Here is a 19,773-nt window from a genome sequence, read left to right as displayed (position 1 = left end):
TGTTTATCTGGCTTCTGCACGTCTCAGATATCTTACTCTGTATTGGAGGAAGCCATACAAGGAACATTTGTTGGAAATATCGCAAAGGACTTAAACGTAAATGTACTGGAACTGGAGTCAAGGGGAGTGCAGATTGTATCGACGCACAATAAGAGGTATTTTGATGTAAATCTAAAAACCGGAGTGCTCTTTGTCAGTGAGAAAATAGACAGAGAGGACCTCTGTAGTAATGTAGCAAAGTGTTTACTGACTATTGAAGCCATCTTAAATAATCCTCTAAATCTCCATAGAATAGAGGTAAATATTTTAGATATAAATGACAATGCACCGTTTTTTCATAAAATGTCATTCGATATTAATATCACGGAGTCAGCATACACTGGGGAAAGATTTCCATTACCAGTAGCCAAAGATGCAGACATAGGAATCAACTCGGTGAAAAGTTACAAGCTGAGCCAGAATGAGCATTTCACTTTGGATGTACAGAGCGGAGAACAGACGGTGTCTGCTGAGTTAATGCTACAGAAGTCATTAGACAGAGAGAAACAGCCTGTGATTCGGTTAACTCTGACAGCTGTAGACGGAGGAAAACCCCCCCGATCTGGAACGGCGATCGTTGTCATTCATATCCTGGATGTAAATGATAACAATCCTACATTTAACAAACAGCTTTATAAGGTTCGTGTTTTAGAAAATACTCTACCTGGGACGGTACTGGTAAAACTTACAGCTACAGATTTAGACGAGGGTGTAAATGGTGAAATTGTATATTCACTGATAGAGCGAGATAGTTCAACAACATCTGGTTTATTCGCGATAGACAAAGACAGTGGTGAAATTACAGTTCAGGGCAATTTAGATTACGAAGAAAACCATGCGCTTGAAATCCGCGCGCAAGCCACTGATCGAGGCCATTCGCCACGAAGCACTCACTGTAAAGTTCTAATAGAAGTAATTGACGTTAATGATAATACACCAGAAATTTCCCTTACATCTCTTATGAATACAATTAGAGAGGATTCTGCTCCAGGATCAGTAGTTGCTTTATTGACGGTCACAGATCCAGACAGCGAAAAAAACGGTGTTGCTAAACTATATATATCGGAGTCTGAAAAGTTTAATCTAAAGTCTTCATATAAAAATTATTATTCCTTAGTTGTTTATGGTTCGTTGGACAGAGAACGTGTGTCACAATATAATATCACTATAACAGCCATCGATGAAGGGACTCCACGTCTCTCCAGTACTACTGTCATTACTGTACACGTATCGGATGTAAATGACAATGTCCCACGTTTTCCACAGTCAATCATTAATTTGTATGTAAAAGAGAACAGTCAGGTTGGAGCTTTTATCTATACAGTATCTGCGTTTGATCCTGATGCTGGTGATAATGCGAGGATTTCTTATTCATTACTGGAAAGCTCAAAAAAAATTATTGTATCATCTATAATAAGCATAAACCCTGAAAGTGGAGATATTCACAGTTTGCAGTCATTTAATTATGAGGAAATGAAAACATTTCAGTTTAAAGTTCAAGCCACAGACTCTGGTGTTCCTCCACTGAGCAGTAATGTGACTGTGAATATTTTTATCCTGGATGAGAATGACAACCGTCCGGGGATTCTTGCTCCTTACTCTGATCATGGATCTGTTCATACTGAGAGCATTCCCTATTCTGCTGAAGCAGGCTACTTCGTGGCCAAGATCAGAGCTGTAGATGCAGATTCTGGATATAATGCACTGCTTTCTTATTACATCTCTGAACCTAAAGGAAACAACCTCTTCCGAATTGGGACCAGCAATGGAGAGATCAGGACTAAAAGGAGAATGAGTGACAATGACCTAAAAACTCACCCATTGGTCATTTTGGTGTCTGATAATGGAGAGCCCTCATTGTCAGCCACTGTGTCTATTGATGTTGTGGTTTCTGAGAACACAGGTGACTTAAAGACTCAGTTCAAAAGTGTACCAATAAAAGAGGACAGTTATTCGGATTTAAACATGTATTTGCTGATTGCCATTGTGTCAGTGTCAGTAATATTTTTACTGAGTTTGTTTAGTTTAATAGCTGTAAAATGCTGCAGGGCAGATGGCAGTTTCAGCAAATACAGTGCCCCAGTGATCACCACACATCCAGATGGGAGCTGGTCTTACTCTAAGTCTACACAGCAGTATGACGTGTGTTTTAGTTCTGACACACTGAAGAGTGATGTGGTGGTTTTTCCTGCCCCATTTCCACCTGCAGATGCTGATTTAATCAGTATAAATGGAGGAGAGACATTTAACCAAACACAAACACTTAAAGAGAAGGTAAGATCCGCGGTCATTAATCTTTTGTAGAATATGTTTATACTTTATTTATGACTTTAACGTTACATGCTAATTCCTATTTATTGCACTTAAATTAAATTTCTTGGCCCAATGACAATGATTTGCTGTCCATGATCTTAAAAGCATGATCACAATCACAACAACCCACTTCATGTTTTGATTTCATTTATTTCTTGTATCATTTCTTGTCTTTCTCACTTGGTGGAAGCAAAATATAAATTGCTGTTAAAGGTTGTAATTATCTGAAAGAGAATGACTTTGGAGCAATTGAATTGTATAAAGTTGACAGATCAATCTTTATTTAAAAATATATTTTATACACTATATATTACCAAAAGAGTAGAAATTATTTATTTAATCAAATTTTTAGGTTTAGGTTCTTGTTTTTTGTCTTGTTGGTCAATGATTGGATTTTTCACAGCATTTTTCTCAATTTATTCCATTGGGATTAAATGTGGTTTTAAGATTAGCCTATACTGCAATTCCCCATGTCAGGAACTTCCTTGGCTGGTCCATATCCCTCATAGGTATGACCAATTTTTTACGATTAAAATACTACTACTACCACTACTACTACTACTACTACTACTACTACTACTACTACTACTACTACTTCTAATAATAATAATAACGTTCCCTATTTTGCTAAAGCAGACTACTTTGTGGCCAAGATCAGAGCTGTAGATGCAGATTCTGGACATTATACACTGCTTTCTTAACACATCTCTAAACATAAAGCAAACAACCTCTTCTGAATTGGAACCAGCAGTGGAGAGATCACCCACTAGTACAGTAAGACCAGTTACTGTAGTTTTGGCAAAGGAATGTTGTCCCATTTGTGTCTGATGCAGGATTTGACCTGATCAATTATTTATCTTTATTGTCATATATTTTGTTTCACACCAGAACTGCATTATAAGCTTTATAAGCATATATAAGAAGATTATAAGCATTCAATGTTGATTTAGCCCTTGTCTCTTGTGCAGAGATAATTCTTTAGATCCTTTGAATCTTGTTGAGGAACATTATTCTGAAAATTTTCTACAACTTGTAAAATGTAATCTAATCTAATCTAATTGTTTGCAACATATTCCTTCAGCTGTTTCTTTATAATAACACTTATTTTTCGAGTCTTTTGTTATCAATGTTCCAGCTTGATTGGGACTTGTTGCAGCCATCAAGTTTAAAATTACCTTGACGTTTTCATAAAATGTCACATTTTCTCAGTTAAACATTTGTTTAAACACATTTCCCATGTTCAGTTTTAAATAAAATAATGTTTCATGAGCTGTAAACATCATTGCACTCTCTCTCTTTTTTTACATACAACACCATGTCCCACCTTTTAGAAATTGAGTTGTACAATTGTTTACTTAAAATTCTGTAATTCATTTTATTATGAATGCATTAGCTCTCTTTAGTATAAAAATGCGCATTACTAATTCCTAAGCAATGAATTTTTAATTATCAGATGTTTGAGATTACTTTGTTAGTGCTGCGGTTTCTAAAGCGTTCATGTAATTTGGCACTTATGTCTATTGTTATTGTGTGTCTTTGTCCATGGTGCTGAAGTTCATATATATATATATATATATATATATATATATATATATATATATATATATATATATATATATATATAAATATATCAATTTTTGCTTAATTTAATTATATCTTATATGATTGAAAATAATATATAATAAATATAAAATATATTTGTGATAGCAGTTTAACATGTGTTTTGCTTTGTTGTAGATTATTGAGATTGCTGTTTATTTACAGGTATAATTATATAATTTCTACTTTTCCACATGATGTCGTGGTCTTGCGTTGCGCCTGCTGTAAACGTAAAGGGGATGTGCTCCGTCTGGAAGACCGCTTGGTCCTGATGTAGCCATGGTACATTGATACAGTTTAAGGATTGTTCCGCTAGACGTTTGTTTTCTGCTATATGGATTTATGTTCGCCAGTCCTCGGTGTTGATGTAAAATGGCCTCAACGGTGGCAGATGGATTTTTTTATAAGGCTGTGGTTTTCACTCCTTTTACATTGCTGGAGCATCGCTGAGGGGCACTTACTGGCTTGCAAATATTAAGGGTTGATTCGACAAATGCTTCAAAGCAACTGAGAAAAACGGTAATATCGGAACAATTTGTACTTCTCCACACGATGTCGCTATCTTTCCACTCTGAAAATAATTTCTCGGTCTTGTGACGCCTCCGTTTACGTAAAGGGGGATGTGTTCTGTAGGGCAGACCGCTTTGTTCTGAACTCGCGATGGTGCACCTATGTAGTTTAATAATCGTTCAACTGGATGCTTGTTTTCTCCTTTATGGATTTGGTTTCGGCAGTTCTCGATGTTGATGTAAAATGGCATCAACAGGGGCAGACGGATTTTTTATATGGTTGTGGTTTTCACTGCTTCTATACTGCTGGAGCACCGCGGAGGCGCAAATCGTGTATTCGTTGCCAGAGGAGGCGAAAGCTGGTACTGTAATCGGAAATGTATCGAAGGATTTAAATATTAATATACATGACTTTGAACGACGTGGATTGCAGCTTGTAACAGCAAACAATGAAAGGTATTTCGAATTAAATATGAAGACGGGCTTACTTCAAGTTAAGGATAGAGTTGACAGAGAAGCTTTATGTGAACAAAGACCGAAATGTTCTTTAGGTTTGGAAATAATTGTCCATTCGCCATTAAACATTTATCGTTTTGAAGTGAACGTCTTAGATATCAATGACAATCAGCCAACTTTTCGTTTACCAGTGATGGAGTTAAATATTGTGGAGTCAGCGTTTCCAGGAGAGAGATTACCGTTACTTAACGCGTTTGATGCAGACATAGGCAGTAACTCGGTAAAAAGCTACAAGCTAAACCAAAATGATTTCTTTTCTTTGGATGTGCAGAGTAGCAGAGATCAGAGTTTGTCTCCGGAATTAATGCTACAAAAATCATTAGACCGAGAAACGCAGTCTGTAATCCACTTAACTTTAACTGCAGTAGACGGGGGGAAACCTCCACAATCCGGCTCAATGAGAATTATTGTGAATGTTGAGGATGTTAATGATAACATTCCAGTTTTCAGTAAGTCTCTGTATAAAACTCGCGTACAAGAGAATGCACCTGCGGGTTCAGTCGTAGTTAGAGTACAAGCAAGTGATAAGGATGAGGGTCTTAATGGGGAGATAGTTTATGACTTTTATAAACAGGACGACGAACAAGACATCAGCGTATTTTCTATAAATCCAGATACTGGAGAAATCATAATAAAAGATGAGCTTGACCATGAACGGAAAAGCGCGTTCGAAATTCGGATAGAGGCTAAAGACAAAGGATCAAAACCAAGGGCTGCACACTGTAAAGTATTAGTCGAAGTTATTGATGTTAATGATAATATACCGGAAATATCTGTTACGTCTTTAGTAAGCATGTTACAAGAGGACGCTCAGCTTGACACAACTGTCGGTATGATAACGGTGATAGACAATGATAGTGGTAAAAACGGTCAAGTAAATTTGAAAATCACCGGTCCTGTTCCATTTAGGGTCCAGAATTCATATAAGAATTATTACATATTAGTTGTGGATGGACCTCTCGACAGAGAGACGACATCCCAGTATAATATCACTATCACAGCTACGGATGAAGGGACCCCACCTCTCTCAAGCACATCTGCCATTACTGTAGAAATTTCTGATGTGAATGACAACGCACCACGGTTTCCAGAGACCTCAATCAATGTATATTTAAAAGAGAACAGTCAGGTTGGGGCTGTTTTTTATACAGTATCTGCGTTTGATCCTGATATTGGTGATAATGCTAGAATTTCTTATTCCTTACTGGAAAGCTCCAAAAGTATTCTTCTATCATCTATGATAAACATAAACCACGAAAGTGGAGACATTCACAGTTTGCAGTCATTTAATTATGAGGAAATGAAAACATTTCAGTTTAAACTAGAAGCCACAGACTCTGGTGTTCCTCCACTGAGCAGTAATGTGACCGTGAATGTTTTTATCCTGGATGAAAATGACAACAGTCCTGGGATTCTTGCTCCTTACTCTGATCATGGATCTGTTCACACTGAGAATATCCCCTATGCTTCTGAAGCGGGCTACTTTGTTGCCAAGATCAGAGCTGTAGATGCAGATTCTGGATATAATGCACTGCTTTCTTATCACATCTCTGAACCTAAAGGAAACAACCTCTTCCGGATTGGGACCAGCAATGGAGAGCTCAGGACTAAGAGGAGAATGAGTGACAATGACCTTAAAACTCACCCACTTGTCATTTTGGTTTCTGATAATGGAGAGCCCTCACTGTCAGCCACTGTGTCTATTGATGTTGTGGTTTCTGAGAACACAGATGACATAAAGACTCAGTTCAAAACTGCACCTACAAAAGAGGACAGTTTCTCGGATTTAAACATGTATTTGCTGATTGCCATTGTGTCAGTGTCAGTAATATTTTTACTGAGCCTGATCAGTCTAATAGCTGTAAAATGCTTCAGGACAAATGGCAGTTTCAGCAAATACAGTGCCCCAGTGATCACCACACATCCTGATGGAAGCTGGTCTTACTCCAAATCCACACAGCAGTATGACGTGTGTTTTAGTTCTGACACACTCAAAAGTGACGTCATGGTTTTTCCTGCACAATTTCCACCTGCAGATGCTGACTTGATCAGTATAAATGGAGGCTACACTTTAAACAAAACACATACACTTTCAGAGAAGGTAAGATCTTTCTTTAATCTTTTGTGGCATATGATTATACTTTATTTACAATTAGACATTAATTCAAATTCTTACTTCCCTCATATTATTTTTTCTGGACTAACGATTATCCCATAGTAGTCCCATAGGAATCTTTAAATGTAATTTTCTTAATTTCCCTCAATGGGATAAAATGTGGTTGCAAAATGTATACTCTATATACAGCCAGAATTTTTAGCATGTCAAGAGTTTAATAATATTAATAATAATAATAATAATAATAATAATAATAATAATAGGCAAAGTAGTATTAGTAATAGTACTATATTTTTTTCATACAATTGTTGAAGTGTTTTTTTCCATTATGACATTATGTATTTAAAAAAATAGCAGCCAATCACAGTTGAACAATGATAATATTTTTTAAAGCTCCTCCCATCAGACTAGGTCCCTCTACTATGCAGAGGGTTTTGTTTTGGGGTCTGGGTTTATAGTTTCACAATTAGTAAATTAGCTTTTGTTGCGTTTATGGCCATTGTTGCTGATGTTTTTTTAAAGATACATGTGACACTTCCAATTATGGCCGCTTTGACGGTGAGTTGTGTCATTTTGTGGATGTTTGTTCGAGGTAGAGTGTAGTAGACGTGCGGATTGCATACATTACTTTGGAGGAAGTGAGACCAGGAACAAAAATTTAGCAAAGGATTTAAATCTAAATCTTCAAGACCTTGGGATTTCAGAAAAACAGGGTTTTTACACATTAAAGTAAGAATAGACTGAGACAAGGTCTGCAACCGAGACACAAAATGTTCATTGGAATTAGAGGCACTTGTTAACTCGTTATTAAATATGTAGCGCTTTGAATGCACCAACGTTTCCTTTGTCTAAAACAGAATGAAATATTTCCGAATCAGAATTTCCTGGGGAAAGAGATATCTTTCTCCAAGTGCATCTGATGTAGATGTGGGCAATCACACAATAATGAGTTACAAACTAAGCCAGAATTAACACTTTTCTCTGGATGAACTGAGCAATGAGCAGTGAACAAGAAAAAGTCTGTGATTCAGTTCATACTCAATGCTGTAGATGGAGGAAAACCGTCCAGATCTGGAACATTTTAAATAGTAATTAATGTTGAAGATGTAAATTTTAAAGTTACAGTTTTAGTATGTTTTTTTTATAAGCCTGTGTCACTGCATTGAACTGGGACAAAAGAAATCGGCCCTGGCATTTTGGCCCAGACTTGCCCACTACATTTGATTACAAATACTACCCATATTTGCACGCCCTTAAATTTGTATACCAACTCCTATTCCATAAAAGCACTAAAGTCAATTAGTAATAGGTAGGAAAGAATGAGGGTAGACACATTAAAAAGTTTTAAAAAGTATAATTAAAGTATAATTTATTATTACAATAAAACTAAAATCCACATTGATAAATCCTAAAACTAGTTATGGCACTCATTTTGTGTATGTCTGTGTGTTTGAGGGAGAAAGATAAGAGACTAGATAAATTGTTGATAATAAATAATGTTAAATTATAAAGCAATCTATCAGACACACTTAAAAATAAAGATCTGCTATTTGTCTTAGCCAGCGTGCACAATGTATAAAATAGCTGCTCTGACCATCTTATGTTAAAACTCAGACATTATAGCATGGCTAACTACTCCTGTGGACATAAATGTAACAAGCCAAACTCATGTAGTCACAGAGCAAAGCGTGTCATTAATTTAGTGCAGTTCGTTCACCATTATTTTGTGTTTTTGGCTCAGTTTTATCAAGTGGTATCAACGCGTATTACAAAGCCTAAGTGTTCTAAAAACAGTTCTGCTTAAAGCAGCTCCACACTCACTGCTCCCTCAACTCTCTCAAGAAGTCAAGAAGCTTTTATTGTCATATCAAACATATATAGCTGATGCAGAACACAGCGAAATGAGACAACATTCCTCCAGAACCCTGGTGCTACATTGAACAACATAAAGCTACGGTGCATTTCCCAAACCAGGCAATGATGCAGCTGCTCAGGATGCTCTCAATGGTCCCTCTGTAGAATGTAGTCAAGATCAGGGCAGTCTCACCCCACAGCGTCACATATCGACGCTGTGGATGTTGCGTCGGACGGCGTCCACATCCGACGCCGAGGGTACCCCCTTCGCGTCGCTTTTTGACGTAGAGAGACGGTACCTCCCTTCGCAGGGCAGTCTCACCCCACAGCGTCGATATGTGACGATGTGGGGTGAGACTGTGTTGTCAAGATAGGGGAGGGAGATGGGGTTTCCTCAGCCTTCTCAGGAAGTAGAGTTGCTGCTGGGCTTCCATGGTGATGGAGCTGGTGTTAAGCGACCAAGTGAAGTTCTCTGCCAGATGAATACCAAGGAATTTGGTGCTCTTGATGATCTCCAAGGAGGATTCATTGATGATCAGTGAAGAATGGTCGATCTGTGTTCTCCTGAAGTCAACAACCATCACTTTAATTTTGTCAACGTTCAGAGACAGGTTGCTGGCTTTACACCAGGCTGTTAACTGTTGCACCTCCTCTATGTATGCTGACTCATCTTTCTTGCTGATGAGACCATTGTCATGTCATCAGCAAACTTGATGATGTGGTTTGAGTTGTGCAAATACGAGTCTTGGCAGTTTAATAGGTGTAACATGCTGCTGGACAGCTGGCAGTTTTAGCAAATACAGTGCCCAAGTGATCACGACAAATCCTAAAGGAAGCTGGTCTTACTGTAAGTCTACACAGCAGTATGATGTTTGTTTAAGCTTGGACACACTGAATAGCGATGTTGTGGTTTTCCCCGCACCATTTCCACTTGTGGACGCTGAAATAATAAGTAGAAATGATGGAAGACTTTCAGCAGAACACAGTCTATTCTTCCATGAAAGTTTAAAATGGAAAATAACTTGTACATTTATATTTACAATATAAACATAATAAAAATGCAAATGCATTGCTTACCGATTAATTTATTAATATCAGTTTGTTAAGATTGTTGGTACGGCGTGTTTTACGTAATTTGGCGTTCATATCAGTGAAGAGTTATTGGGTGTCTTTGTCCATGGTGCTGAAATTTAAATCCAGCATATACCAAGAATTTCTTTCTTTCTTTCTTTCTTTCTTTCTTTCTTTCTTTCTTTCTTTCTTTCTTTCTTTCTTTCTTTCTTTCTTTCTTTCTTTCTAATAATGTAGGAAACAGCAGACACTCGTACACAATCAATTAAATAAATGTACAAAAACATTCGCAATTTGATCAAAGCAACAAGAAATGTTCTTATGATGTTCACAAATGACTAAATGATGTGGTGGTTGAACAACTAGTTTTGAGAATTTCATTCCTAAACTGAAAAACGCTCCAAAGCAACTGAGAAAAACTGCATGTACCTTTATTTGGCAACAGAGCAAAACACAAAATTACAATTTCTGAAAATGGATAAACAACCAAGAAACAAACAGATACTAATGCAGTACAGTAAAAGTATGAATCCTGTCAGGTCTCTTCAGATCAATATAAATCAAATATGCAATCAAATAAATGAATTTGTGTTTTAGAAATTTATAGATGCCGTACAGAAGGAAGTAAAATTTTGTGCATTTTCAATCATTGTAATCCAAACTGTAGTTTATATCACGAAATACTGAAATTGTGCAGTCATACTGACAACATGACTAACCATTTTGACGATCTTGTTTGTGATCAATGACAAAGGGACTTTTCATTTTGATAGGAATTAGATGTTAATTGACAAAAATATTTACTTTTGAGAGATGTGCTAAGGATTTTGTGGTTTGTACACATTGTTTTGAGAACGCACTTGAGATTTGCAAATATAAAGAATGATTAGACAAATGATCCAAAGCAACTGAGAAAAACGGTAATATCTGAACAATTTGTACTTCTCCACACGATGTCGCTATCTTTCCACTCTGAAAATAATTTCTCGGTTTTGTGACGCCTCCGTTTACGTAAAGGGGGATGTGTTCTGTAGGGCAGACCGCTTTGTTCTGAACTCGCGATGGTGCACCTATGGAGTTTAACAATCGTTCAACTGGATGCTTGTTTTCTGCTTTATGGATTTGGTTTCGGCAGTTCTCGATGTTGATGTAAAATGGCATCAACAGGGGCAGACGGATTTTTTATATGGTTGTGGTTTTCACTGCTTCTATACTGCTGGAGCACCGCGGAGGCGCAAATCGTGTATTCGTTGCCAGAGGAGGCGAAAGCTGGTACTGTAATCGGAAATGTATCGAAGGATTTAAATATTAATATACAGGATTTTGAACGACGTGGTGTTCATCTCGTTTCGGAAGACAGTAAAAGGTATTTTGATTTGAATACAAAGACGGGTGTTCTTCAAGTTAAGGATAGAATCGACAGAGAAGCTTTATGTGAACAAAGACCGAAATGTTCTTTATCTTTGGAAATTATTGTTAATTCGCCACTAAACATTTACCGAATTGAAGTCAATATATTAGATATTAACGACAATCAGCCAATATTTCAGCCACCGGAAATTGACTTAATTATTGCCGAGTCAGCGTTTCCAGGAGAGAGATTCCCGTTACAAAATGCGTTTGACGCAGACATAGGCAGTAACTCAATAAAAAGCTACAAGCTAAATCAAAATGATTTTTTTTCTTTGGATGTACAGAGTAGCAGAGAACAGAGTGTCTCTACGGAATTAGTACTTCAAAAGTCATTAGACCGAGAAACGCAGTCTGTAATCCACTTAACTTTGACTGCTATAGATGGAGGAAAACCCCCACAATCTGGGTCATGCAGAATTATTGTGAATGTTGAGGATGTTAATGATAACAATCCAGTTTTTAGTAAATCTCTTTATAAAACTCGCGTACAAGAGAATGCACCTGTGGGTTCCGTCGTAGTTAGAGTACAAGCAAGTGATCAGGATGAGGGTCTTAATGGTGAGATCGTTTATGACTTTTATAGACAAGGCAACGACCAAGACCTTAGTGTATTTTCTTTAAATCCAGAAACTGGAGAAATCGTAATAAAAGGTGAGCTTGACTATGAAAAAAAAAGTGCATTTGAAATTCGGGTCCAAGCTAAAGACAAAGGACATAAACCAAGGGCTGCACACTGCAAAGTATTAGTTGAAGTAAATGATATGAATGATAATATACCGGAAATATCTGTTACCTCTTTAGTGAGCGTGGTAAAAGAGGACGCTCAGCTTGACACAACTGTTGGTATGATAACGGTGATAGACAATGATAGTGGTAAAAACGGCCAAGTAAACTTGAAAATCACCGGACCTGTTCCATTTAGGGTCCAGAATTCATATAAAAATTATTACACATTAGTTGTCGATGGACCTCTCGACAGAGAGACGACATCCCAGTATAATATCACTATTACAGCTACTGATGAAGGGACCCCACCTCTCTCAAGCACATCTGTCATTACTGTACAAGTTTCTGATGTGAATGACAACGCACCACATTTTTCAGAGTCGTCAATCAATGTATATTTAAAAGAGAACAGTCAGGTTGGAACTGTGTTTTATACAATATCTGCTTCTGATCCTGATGTTGGTGATAATGCTAAAATATCTTATTCATTACTAGAAAAATCTAAAAGCTTTCCTCTCTCATCCATAATAAACATAAACCCAGAAAGTGGAGATATTTACAGTTTGCAGTCATTTAACTATGAAGAAATAAAAACATTTCAGTTTACAGTTCAAGCCACAGACTCTGGTGTTCCTCCACTGAGCAGTAATGTGACTGTGAATGTTTTTATCCTGGATGAGAATGACAACAGTCCTGGGATTCTTGTTCCTTACTCTGATCATGGATCTGTTTACTCTGAGAACATTCCCTATTCTGCTGAAGCGGGCTACTTTGTTGCCAAAATCAGAGCTGTAGATTCAGATTCCGGATATAATGCACTGCTTTCTTATCACATCTCTGAACCTAAAGGAAACAACCTCTTCCGGATAGGAACCAGCAGTGGAGAGATCAGGACTAAACGGAGAATGAGTGACAATGATCTGAAAACTCACCCACTGGTCATTTTGGTGTCTGATCATGGAGAGCCCTCACTGTCAACCACTGTGTCTTTTGATGTGTCTGTGTCTGAGCACACGGGTGACATAAAGACTCAGTTCAAACATGCCCCGATAAAAGAGGACAGTTTCTCAGATTTAAACATGTATTTGCTGATTGCCATTGTGTCAGTTTCAGTAATATTTTTACTGACTGTGATCAGTTTAATTGCAGTAAAATGCTGCAGGACTGACAGTAGTTTCAGCAGATACAGGACCCCAGTGATCAACACACATCCTGATGGAAGCTGGTCTTACTCCAAATCCACACAGCAGTATGACGTGTGTTTTAGCTCGGACACACTAAAGAGTGATGTAGTGGTTTTTCCTGCACAAATTCTGCCTTCCGATGCAGAGCTGATAAGTATCAATGAAGGGGATGCTTTTAACAAAACACAGACGCTTCCTACTAATGGAAAGGTAAGAATGAAATAGTGTTATTTTTTTGACATTTTTTAACATATGTCTAATTTTCAACATATGTTTAATCACTGGTGAAGTTTAAACAAATAATCTAAAAAATAAATACAATAAAAATACATTGCATTTTGTCAGGCAAGGGAAATAAGTCTCACCTCTTGCAAATTTTGTATCCACGGTCTTTGGCATATATACATTTGTTTAAATTAAAAAGTAACCATTTGGGTGGAAAAGGTCCTTTGTGGATGTATAGCAGGTGAAACCAGTTGATGCTCTAAATGCCTTATTATGCATTCGTGATATAATGATTTTGTCAGCGATTTTTCCTTGCTCCATGATTGGTTTTGCAAAGCACATGGCCTCTAATAGTGCACGTTTTCACTTCCATGTTTATGTAACCAAGTGTGACCAGGAACAGAAATCTAGCAAAGGATTTTAATCTAAATCTTCAAGACCATGGGATTTTAGAAAAACAGGGATTTTACACATAAAAAAATAATAGACTATAGTATGCGTGGTGCTGAAGACATTGATGTGTGAAGTGAGTACGAGTGTGTGTTGAGTCTGGGTTGTACAGATCAGTAACACAGTTGTGTGTGTGTGTGTGTGTGTGTGTGTGTGTGTGTGTGTGTGTGTGTGTGTGTGTGTGTGTGTGAGTTTTAGTTCAATTCTGTGTTGAGTAGCCTGATGGCTTAAGGGAAGAAACTGTTGCACAGTCTGGATGTGGTGGCCTGAATGCTTCAGAACTGCTTCCCTTATGGCAGAAGGATGAAGAGTCTGTGTAAGGGGTTTATGGGGTCATCCACAATGCTGTTGGCTTTGCAGTGTGTGGTGTAAATGTCTGTGATAGAGGGGGGAGAGACTCTGATGATCTTCTCATCTGTCCTCACTATCCTCTGAAGGGTCTTGCGATCCAAGACGGTGCAGGATGGGGGGAGGGAGATGGGCTTACTTTAGCCTTTTTAGAAAGTAGAGATGCTGGTGGGCTTTCTTGGTGATGGATTTGATGTTGAGCGACAAAGTGAAGTTCTCCGTAAGATGAATACCAAGGAATTTGGTGCTCTTGAAGATCTCCACAGATAATTCATTGATGATCAGTGAATTCACCTGAAATCAACAACATCTCTTTAATTTTGTCAATGTTCAGAGACAGGTTGCTGGCTTTACACCAGGCTGTTAACTGTTGTACCTCCTCTATGTATGCTGACTCATCTTTCTTGCTGATGGGACCAGCCATGGTCATGTCATCAGCAAACTTGATGATGTGGTTTGAGCTGTGCATTGCTACACAGTCGTAAGTCAGCAGAGTGAACAGCAGTGGACTGAGCACACAGCAATGAGGGGCCCCAGTGCTCACTGTGGTGGTGCTGGAGATGCTGTTCCCGATCCAGACTGACTGAGGTCTCCCAGTCAGGAAGTACAGGATGCAGTTACAGAGGGAGGTGTTTTAATCAGGTGCTGAGGAATGATTGTGTTGAATGCTGAGCTGAAGTCTATGAACAGTATTTGTACATATGAGTCCTCGCTGCCATGTTGTTCTGCACCTCGATCTGGGCGTAGAAGATGTTCAGCGCATCTGGGAGGGAGGCGTCATGAGTGGGTGATGTTGTCTTACAGTTTGTGATCGCCTGGATGCCCTGCCACATGTGCCCGCTTCGCCTCTCTGATGGCACAGAACAGTTTGGCCTTTGCTATCATTAAGGCCATCTTGTCCACTGCTCTGAAGGCAAAGTCTCCATCTTTATCCTTCTCACTGTGCTTTTGACTCATTCTACAGCGTCTGTCTGTCCGCTGTTTTTTTTCGTGCAATTTCTATGCGCCTCCCTTGCGTTTCTTCTCCATCTCTGACTATTTTGACAGATACACACTGACCTACACGCTCGCAGAGATCACAAAATGGGAGTTGTTTTAAGGTGTGATTGGGTCAGTCCAATGTCAATAAAACAAAACAAAACAAAAAAATTGGCTGCTGATTTCATGTCTCATGTGGCGATCTTTTTGGGAAAAAAAACCCTACGCTGACTTTTTAGACAAATACATTACACCACCGCAAAGACCCCACCGCCATCAACTAATTAAGCAGAAAAAATAGGCTGATAAGAGTTTTCTCGGCCGATCAGACACATACAAAATGAGATGTTTCGGCCTAAAAAGTACGTCGGTCAAGCGGGAAAATGCCCGATCTGCCAGATGGCCAGTCCGCCCCTGCCGTGTTAACGAAAATTCTCCACATGTTACATCTGTTATTTCGATTTAAGCTACTGATATTGACGATGGTACAAACAACGAAGTGGTTTATTCTTTTGCAAATCAAATCAACGACGATCATGTTGAACCATTTTCAATTGACACCGAAACAGGACCGATCGCCATTGTTTCAGTTTCAGTGATATTTTTTAATGAGTTTTGTCAGTTTAATAGGTGTAAAATGCTACCGGGCAGCCGGCAGTTTTAGCAAATACAGTGCCCCAGTGATCACGACACATCCTGAAAAAAGCTGGTTTTACTGTAAGTCTACACATCAGTATGACGTTTGTTTAAGCTTGGACACACTGAATAGTGATGTTGTGGTTTTGCCCGCACCATTTCCACTTGCGGACCCTGAAATAATAAGTAGAAATTATACAAACTATTTTAGCAGAACACAGTCTATTTTTTGATGGAAGTTTAAAATTGAAAATAACTTGTACATTTATATTAACAATAATTTGCTGTCCTTACATTTTTCAGATATTTATTAGCTTTTTAAAGTATAAAAATGCAAATGCATTGTTTACCGATTAATTTATTAATATCAGTTTGTTAAGCTTGTTGGTACGGCGTGTTTTACGTAATTTGGCGTTCATGTCAGACAAGAGTGATTGGGTGTCTTTGTCCATGGTGCTGAAATTTAATTTCAGCATATAACACGATCTGCCTTTTTCTTTCTTTCTTTCTTTCTTTCTTTCTTTCTTTCTTTCTTTCTTTCTTTCTTTCTTTCTTTCTTTCTTTCTTTCTTAAGATAATGTAGGAAACAGCAGACACTCGTACACAATCAATTAAATAAATGTACAAAAACATTCACAATTTTAAAGCAACAAGAAATGTTCTTATGATGAGCACAAATGACTAAATAATGTGGCAGTTGAACAAGTAGTTTTGAGAATTTTATTCCTGATCTGAAAACTGAGAATAACTGCAGGTACCGTTATGTGGCAACAGAGCAAAACACAAAATTACAATTTCTGAAAATGGAGAAAATACCAAAAAACAAACAGACACTAATACAGTACAGTAAAAGTATGATTCCTGTCCGGTCTCTTTAGATCAGTATAAATCAAATATGCAATCAAATAAATAAATGTGTGCTTCTGAAATTCATAGATGCCGGACAATGACAAAGGGTCTTTTTATTTTGATGGATATTAGATGTTCATTGACACAAATATTTACTTTTGAGAGATGTACTAAGGATTTTGTGGTTTGTGCACATTGTTTTGAGAATGCACTTGAGGTTTGCAAATATAAAGGAACATTCGACAAATGCTCCAAAGCAACTGAGAAAAACGGTAATATCCGAACAATTTGTACTTCTCCACACGATGTCGCTATCTTTCCACTCTGAAAATAATTTCTCGGTTTTGTGACGCCTCCGTTTACGTAAAGGGGGATGTGTTCTGTAGGGCAGACCGCTTTGTTCTGAACTCGCGATGGTGCACCTATGGAGTTTAATAATCGTTCAACTGGATGTTTGTATTCTGCTTTATGGATTTGGTTTCGGCAGTTCTCGATATTGATGTAAAATGGCATCAACAGGGGCAGACGGATTTTTTATATGGTTGTGGTTTTCACTGCTTCTATACTGCTGGAGCACCGCGGAGGCGCAAATCGTGTATTCGTTGCCAGAGGAGGCGAAAGCTGGTACTGTAATCGGAAATGTATCGAAGGATTTAAATATAAATATACAGGATTTTGAACGACGTGGTGTTCATCTCGTTTCGGAAGACAATAAAAGGTATTTTTATTTGAATACAAAGACGGGTGTTCTTCAAGTTAAGGATAGAATCGACAGAGAAGCTTTATGTGAACAAAGACCGAAATGTTCTTTATCTTTGGAAATTATTGTTAATTCGCCACTAAACATTTACCGAATTGAAGTCAATATATTAGATATTAACGACAATCAGCCAATATTTCAGCCACCGGAAATTGACTTAATTATTGCCGAGTCAGCGTTTCCAGGAGAGAGATTCCCGTTACAAAATGCGTTTGACGCAGACATAGGCAGTAACTCAATAAAAAGCTACAAGCTAAATCAAAATGATTTCTTTTCTTTGGATGTACAGAGTAGCAGAGAACAGAGTGTCTCTACGGAATTAGTACTTCAAAAGTCATTAGACCGAGAAACGCAGTCTGTAATCCACTTAACTTTGACTGCTATAGATGGAGGAAAACCCCCACAATCTGGGTCATGCAGAATAATTGTGAATGTTAGGGATGTTAATGACAACAATCCAGTTTTTAGTAAATCTCTTTATAAAACTCGCGTACAAGAGAATGCACCTGCGGGTTCCGTCGTAGTTAGAGTACAAGCAAGTGATCAGGATGAGGGTCTTAATGGTGAGATCGTTTATGACTTTTATAGACAAGGCAACGACCAAGACCTTAGTGTATTTTCTTTAAATCCAGAAACTGGAGAAATCGTAATAAAAGGTGAGCTTGACTATGAAAAAAAAAGTGCATTTGAAATTCGGGTCCAAGCTAAAGACAAAGGACATAATCCAAGGGCTGCACACTGCAAAGTATTAGTTGAAGTAAATGATATGAATGATAATATACCGGAAATATCTGTTACTTCTTTAGTGAGCGTAGTAAAAGAGGACGCTCAGCTTGGCACAACTGTCGGTATGATAACGGTGATAGACAATGATAGTGGTAAAAACGGCCAAGTAAACTTGAAAATCACCGGTCTTGTTCCATTTATGGTCCAGAATTCATATAAGAATTATTACACATTAGTTGTCGATGGACCTCTCGACAGAGAGACGACATCCCAGTATAATATCACTATTACAGCTATTGATGAAGGGACCCCACCTCTCTCAAGCACATCTGTCATTACTGTACAAGTTTCTGATGTGAATGACAACGCACCACATTTTTCAGAGTCGTCAATCAATGTATATTTAAAAGAGAACAGTCAGGTTGGAACTGTGTTTTATACAATATCTGCTTCTGATCCTGATGTTGGTGATAATGCTAAAATATCTTATTCATTACTAGAAAAATCTAAAAGCTTTCCTCTCTCATCCATAATAAACATAAACCCTGAAAGTGGAGATATTCACAGTTTGCAGTCATTTAACTATGAAGAAATAAAAACATTTCAGTTTACAGTTCAAGCCACAGACTCTGGTGTTCCTCCACTGAGCAGTAATGTGACTGTGAATGTTTTTATCCTGGATGAAAATGACAACAGTCCTGGGATTCTTGTTCCTTACTCTGATCATGGATCTGTTTACACTGAGAACATTCCCTATTCTGCTGAAGCGGGCTACTTTGTGGCCAAAATCAGAGCTGTAGATGCAGATTCCGGATATAATGCACTGCTTTCTTATCACATCTCTGAACCCAAAGGAAACAACCTCTTCCGGATAGGAACCAGCAGTGGAGAGATCAGGACTAAAAGGAGAATGAGTGACAATGATCTGAAAACTCACCCACTGGTCATTTTGGTGTCTGATCATGGAGAGCCATCACTGTCAACCACTGTGTCTTTTGATGTGTCTGTGTCTGAGCACACGGGTGACATAAAGACTCAGTTCAAACATGCCCCGATAAAAGAGGACAGTTTCTCAGATTTAAACATGTATTTGCTGATTGCCATTGTGTCAGTTTCAGTAATATTTTTACTGACTGTGATCAGTTTAATTGCAGTAAAATGCTGCAGGACTGACAGTAGTTTCAGCAGATACAGGACCCCAGTGATCAACACACATCCTGATGGAAGCTGGTCTTACTCCAAATCCACACAGCAGTATGACGTGTGTTTTAGCTCGGACACACTAAAGAGTGATGTAGTGGTTTTTCCTGCACAAATTCTGCCTTCCGATGCAGAGCTGATAAGTATCAATGAAGGGGATGCTTTTAACAAAACACAGACGCTTCCTACTAATGGAAAGGTAAGAATGAAATAGTGTTATTTTTTGTGCTAATTTTCAACATATGTTTAATAACTGGTGAA

At 38.0% G+C, this 19,773-nt stretch overlaps 2 protein-coding genes across 9 annotated transcripts in view; both read left to right on the top strand.

The window, feature by feature from the left end:
* Positions 1-19,773, top strand: part of LOC124392412 (protocadherin alpha-C2-like) — a 143,094-nt gene that overhangs the window by 89,163 nt on the left and 34,158 nt on the right. Inside the window, exon 1 of one of the 8 annotated variants that reach the window (XM_046859423.1) lies at positions 4,557-7,077. The exons of 6 other annotated variants lie outside the window; for them this stretch is intronic. In XM_046859423.1, the coding sequence (XP_046715379.1) occupies positions 4,705-7,077 (2,373 nt within the window). In that variant the 5' untranslated portion in view covers positions 4,557-4,704. Of the gene's footprint in view, positions 1-4,556; positions 7,078-16,980; positions 19,712-19,773 lie in introns of those variants that run through there. One more of the 8 variants, XM_046859421.1, reaches the window with a different exon arrangement.
* Positions 10,974-13,587, top strand: LOC124392419 (protocadherin alpha-6-like). The gene has a single exon (XM_046859455.1). It carries the CDS (start codon positions 11,172-11,174, stop codon positions 13,563-13,565), a length of 2,394 nt encoding a protein of 797 aa, XP_046715411.1. The 5' UTR covers positions 10,974-11,171; the 3' UTR covers positions 13,566-13,587.

The sequence above is a fragment of the Silurus meridionalis genome, chromosome 10 (assembly GCF_014805685.1).
Source record: "Silurus meridionalis isolate SWU-2019-XX chromosome 10, ASM1480568v1, whole genome shotgun sequence".
Classification (NCBI taxonomy): domain Eukaryota; kingdom Metazoa; phylum Chordata; class Actinopteri; order Siluriformes; family Siluridae; genus Silurus; species Silurus meridionalis.
This window is presented reverse-complemented; position numbering and strand designations above follow the sequence as displayed.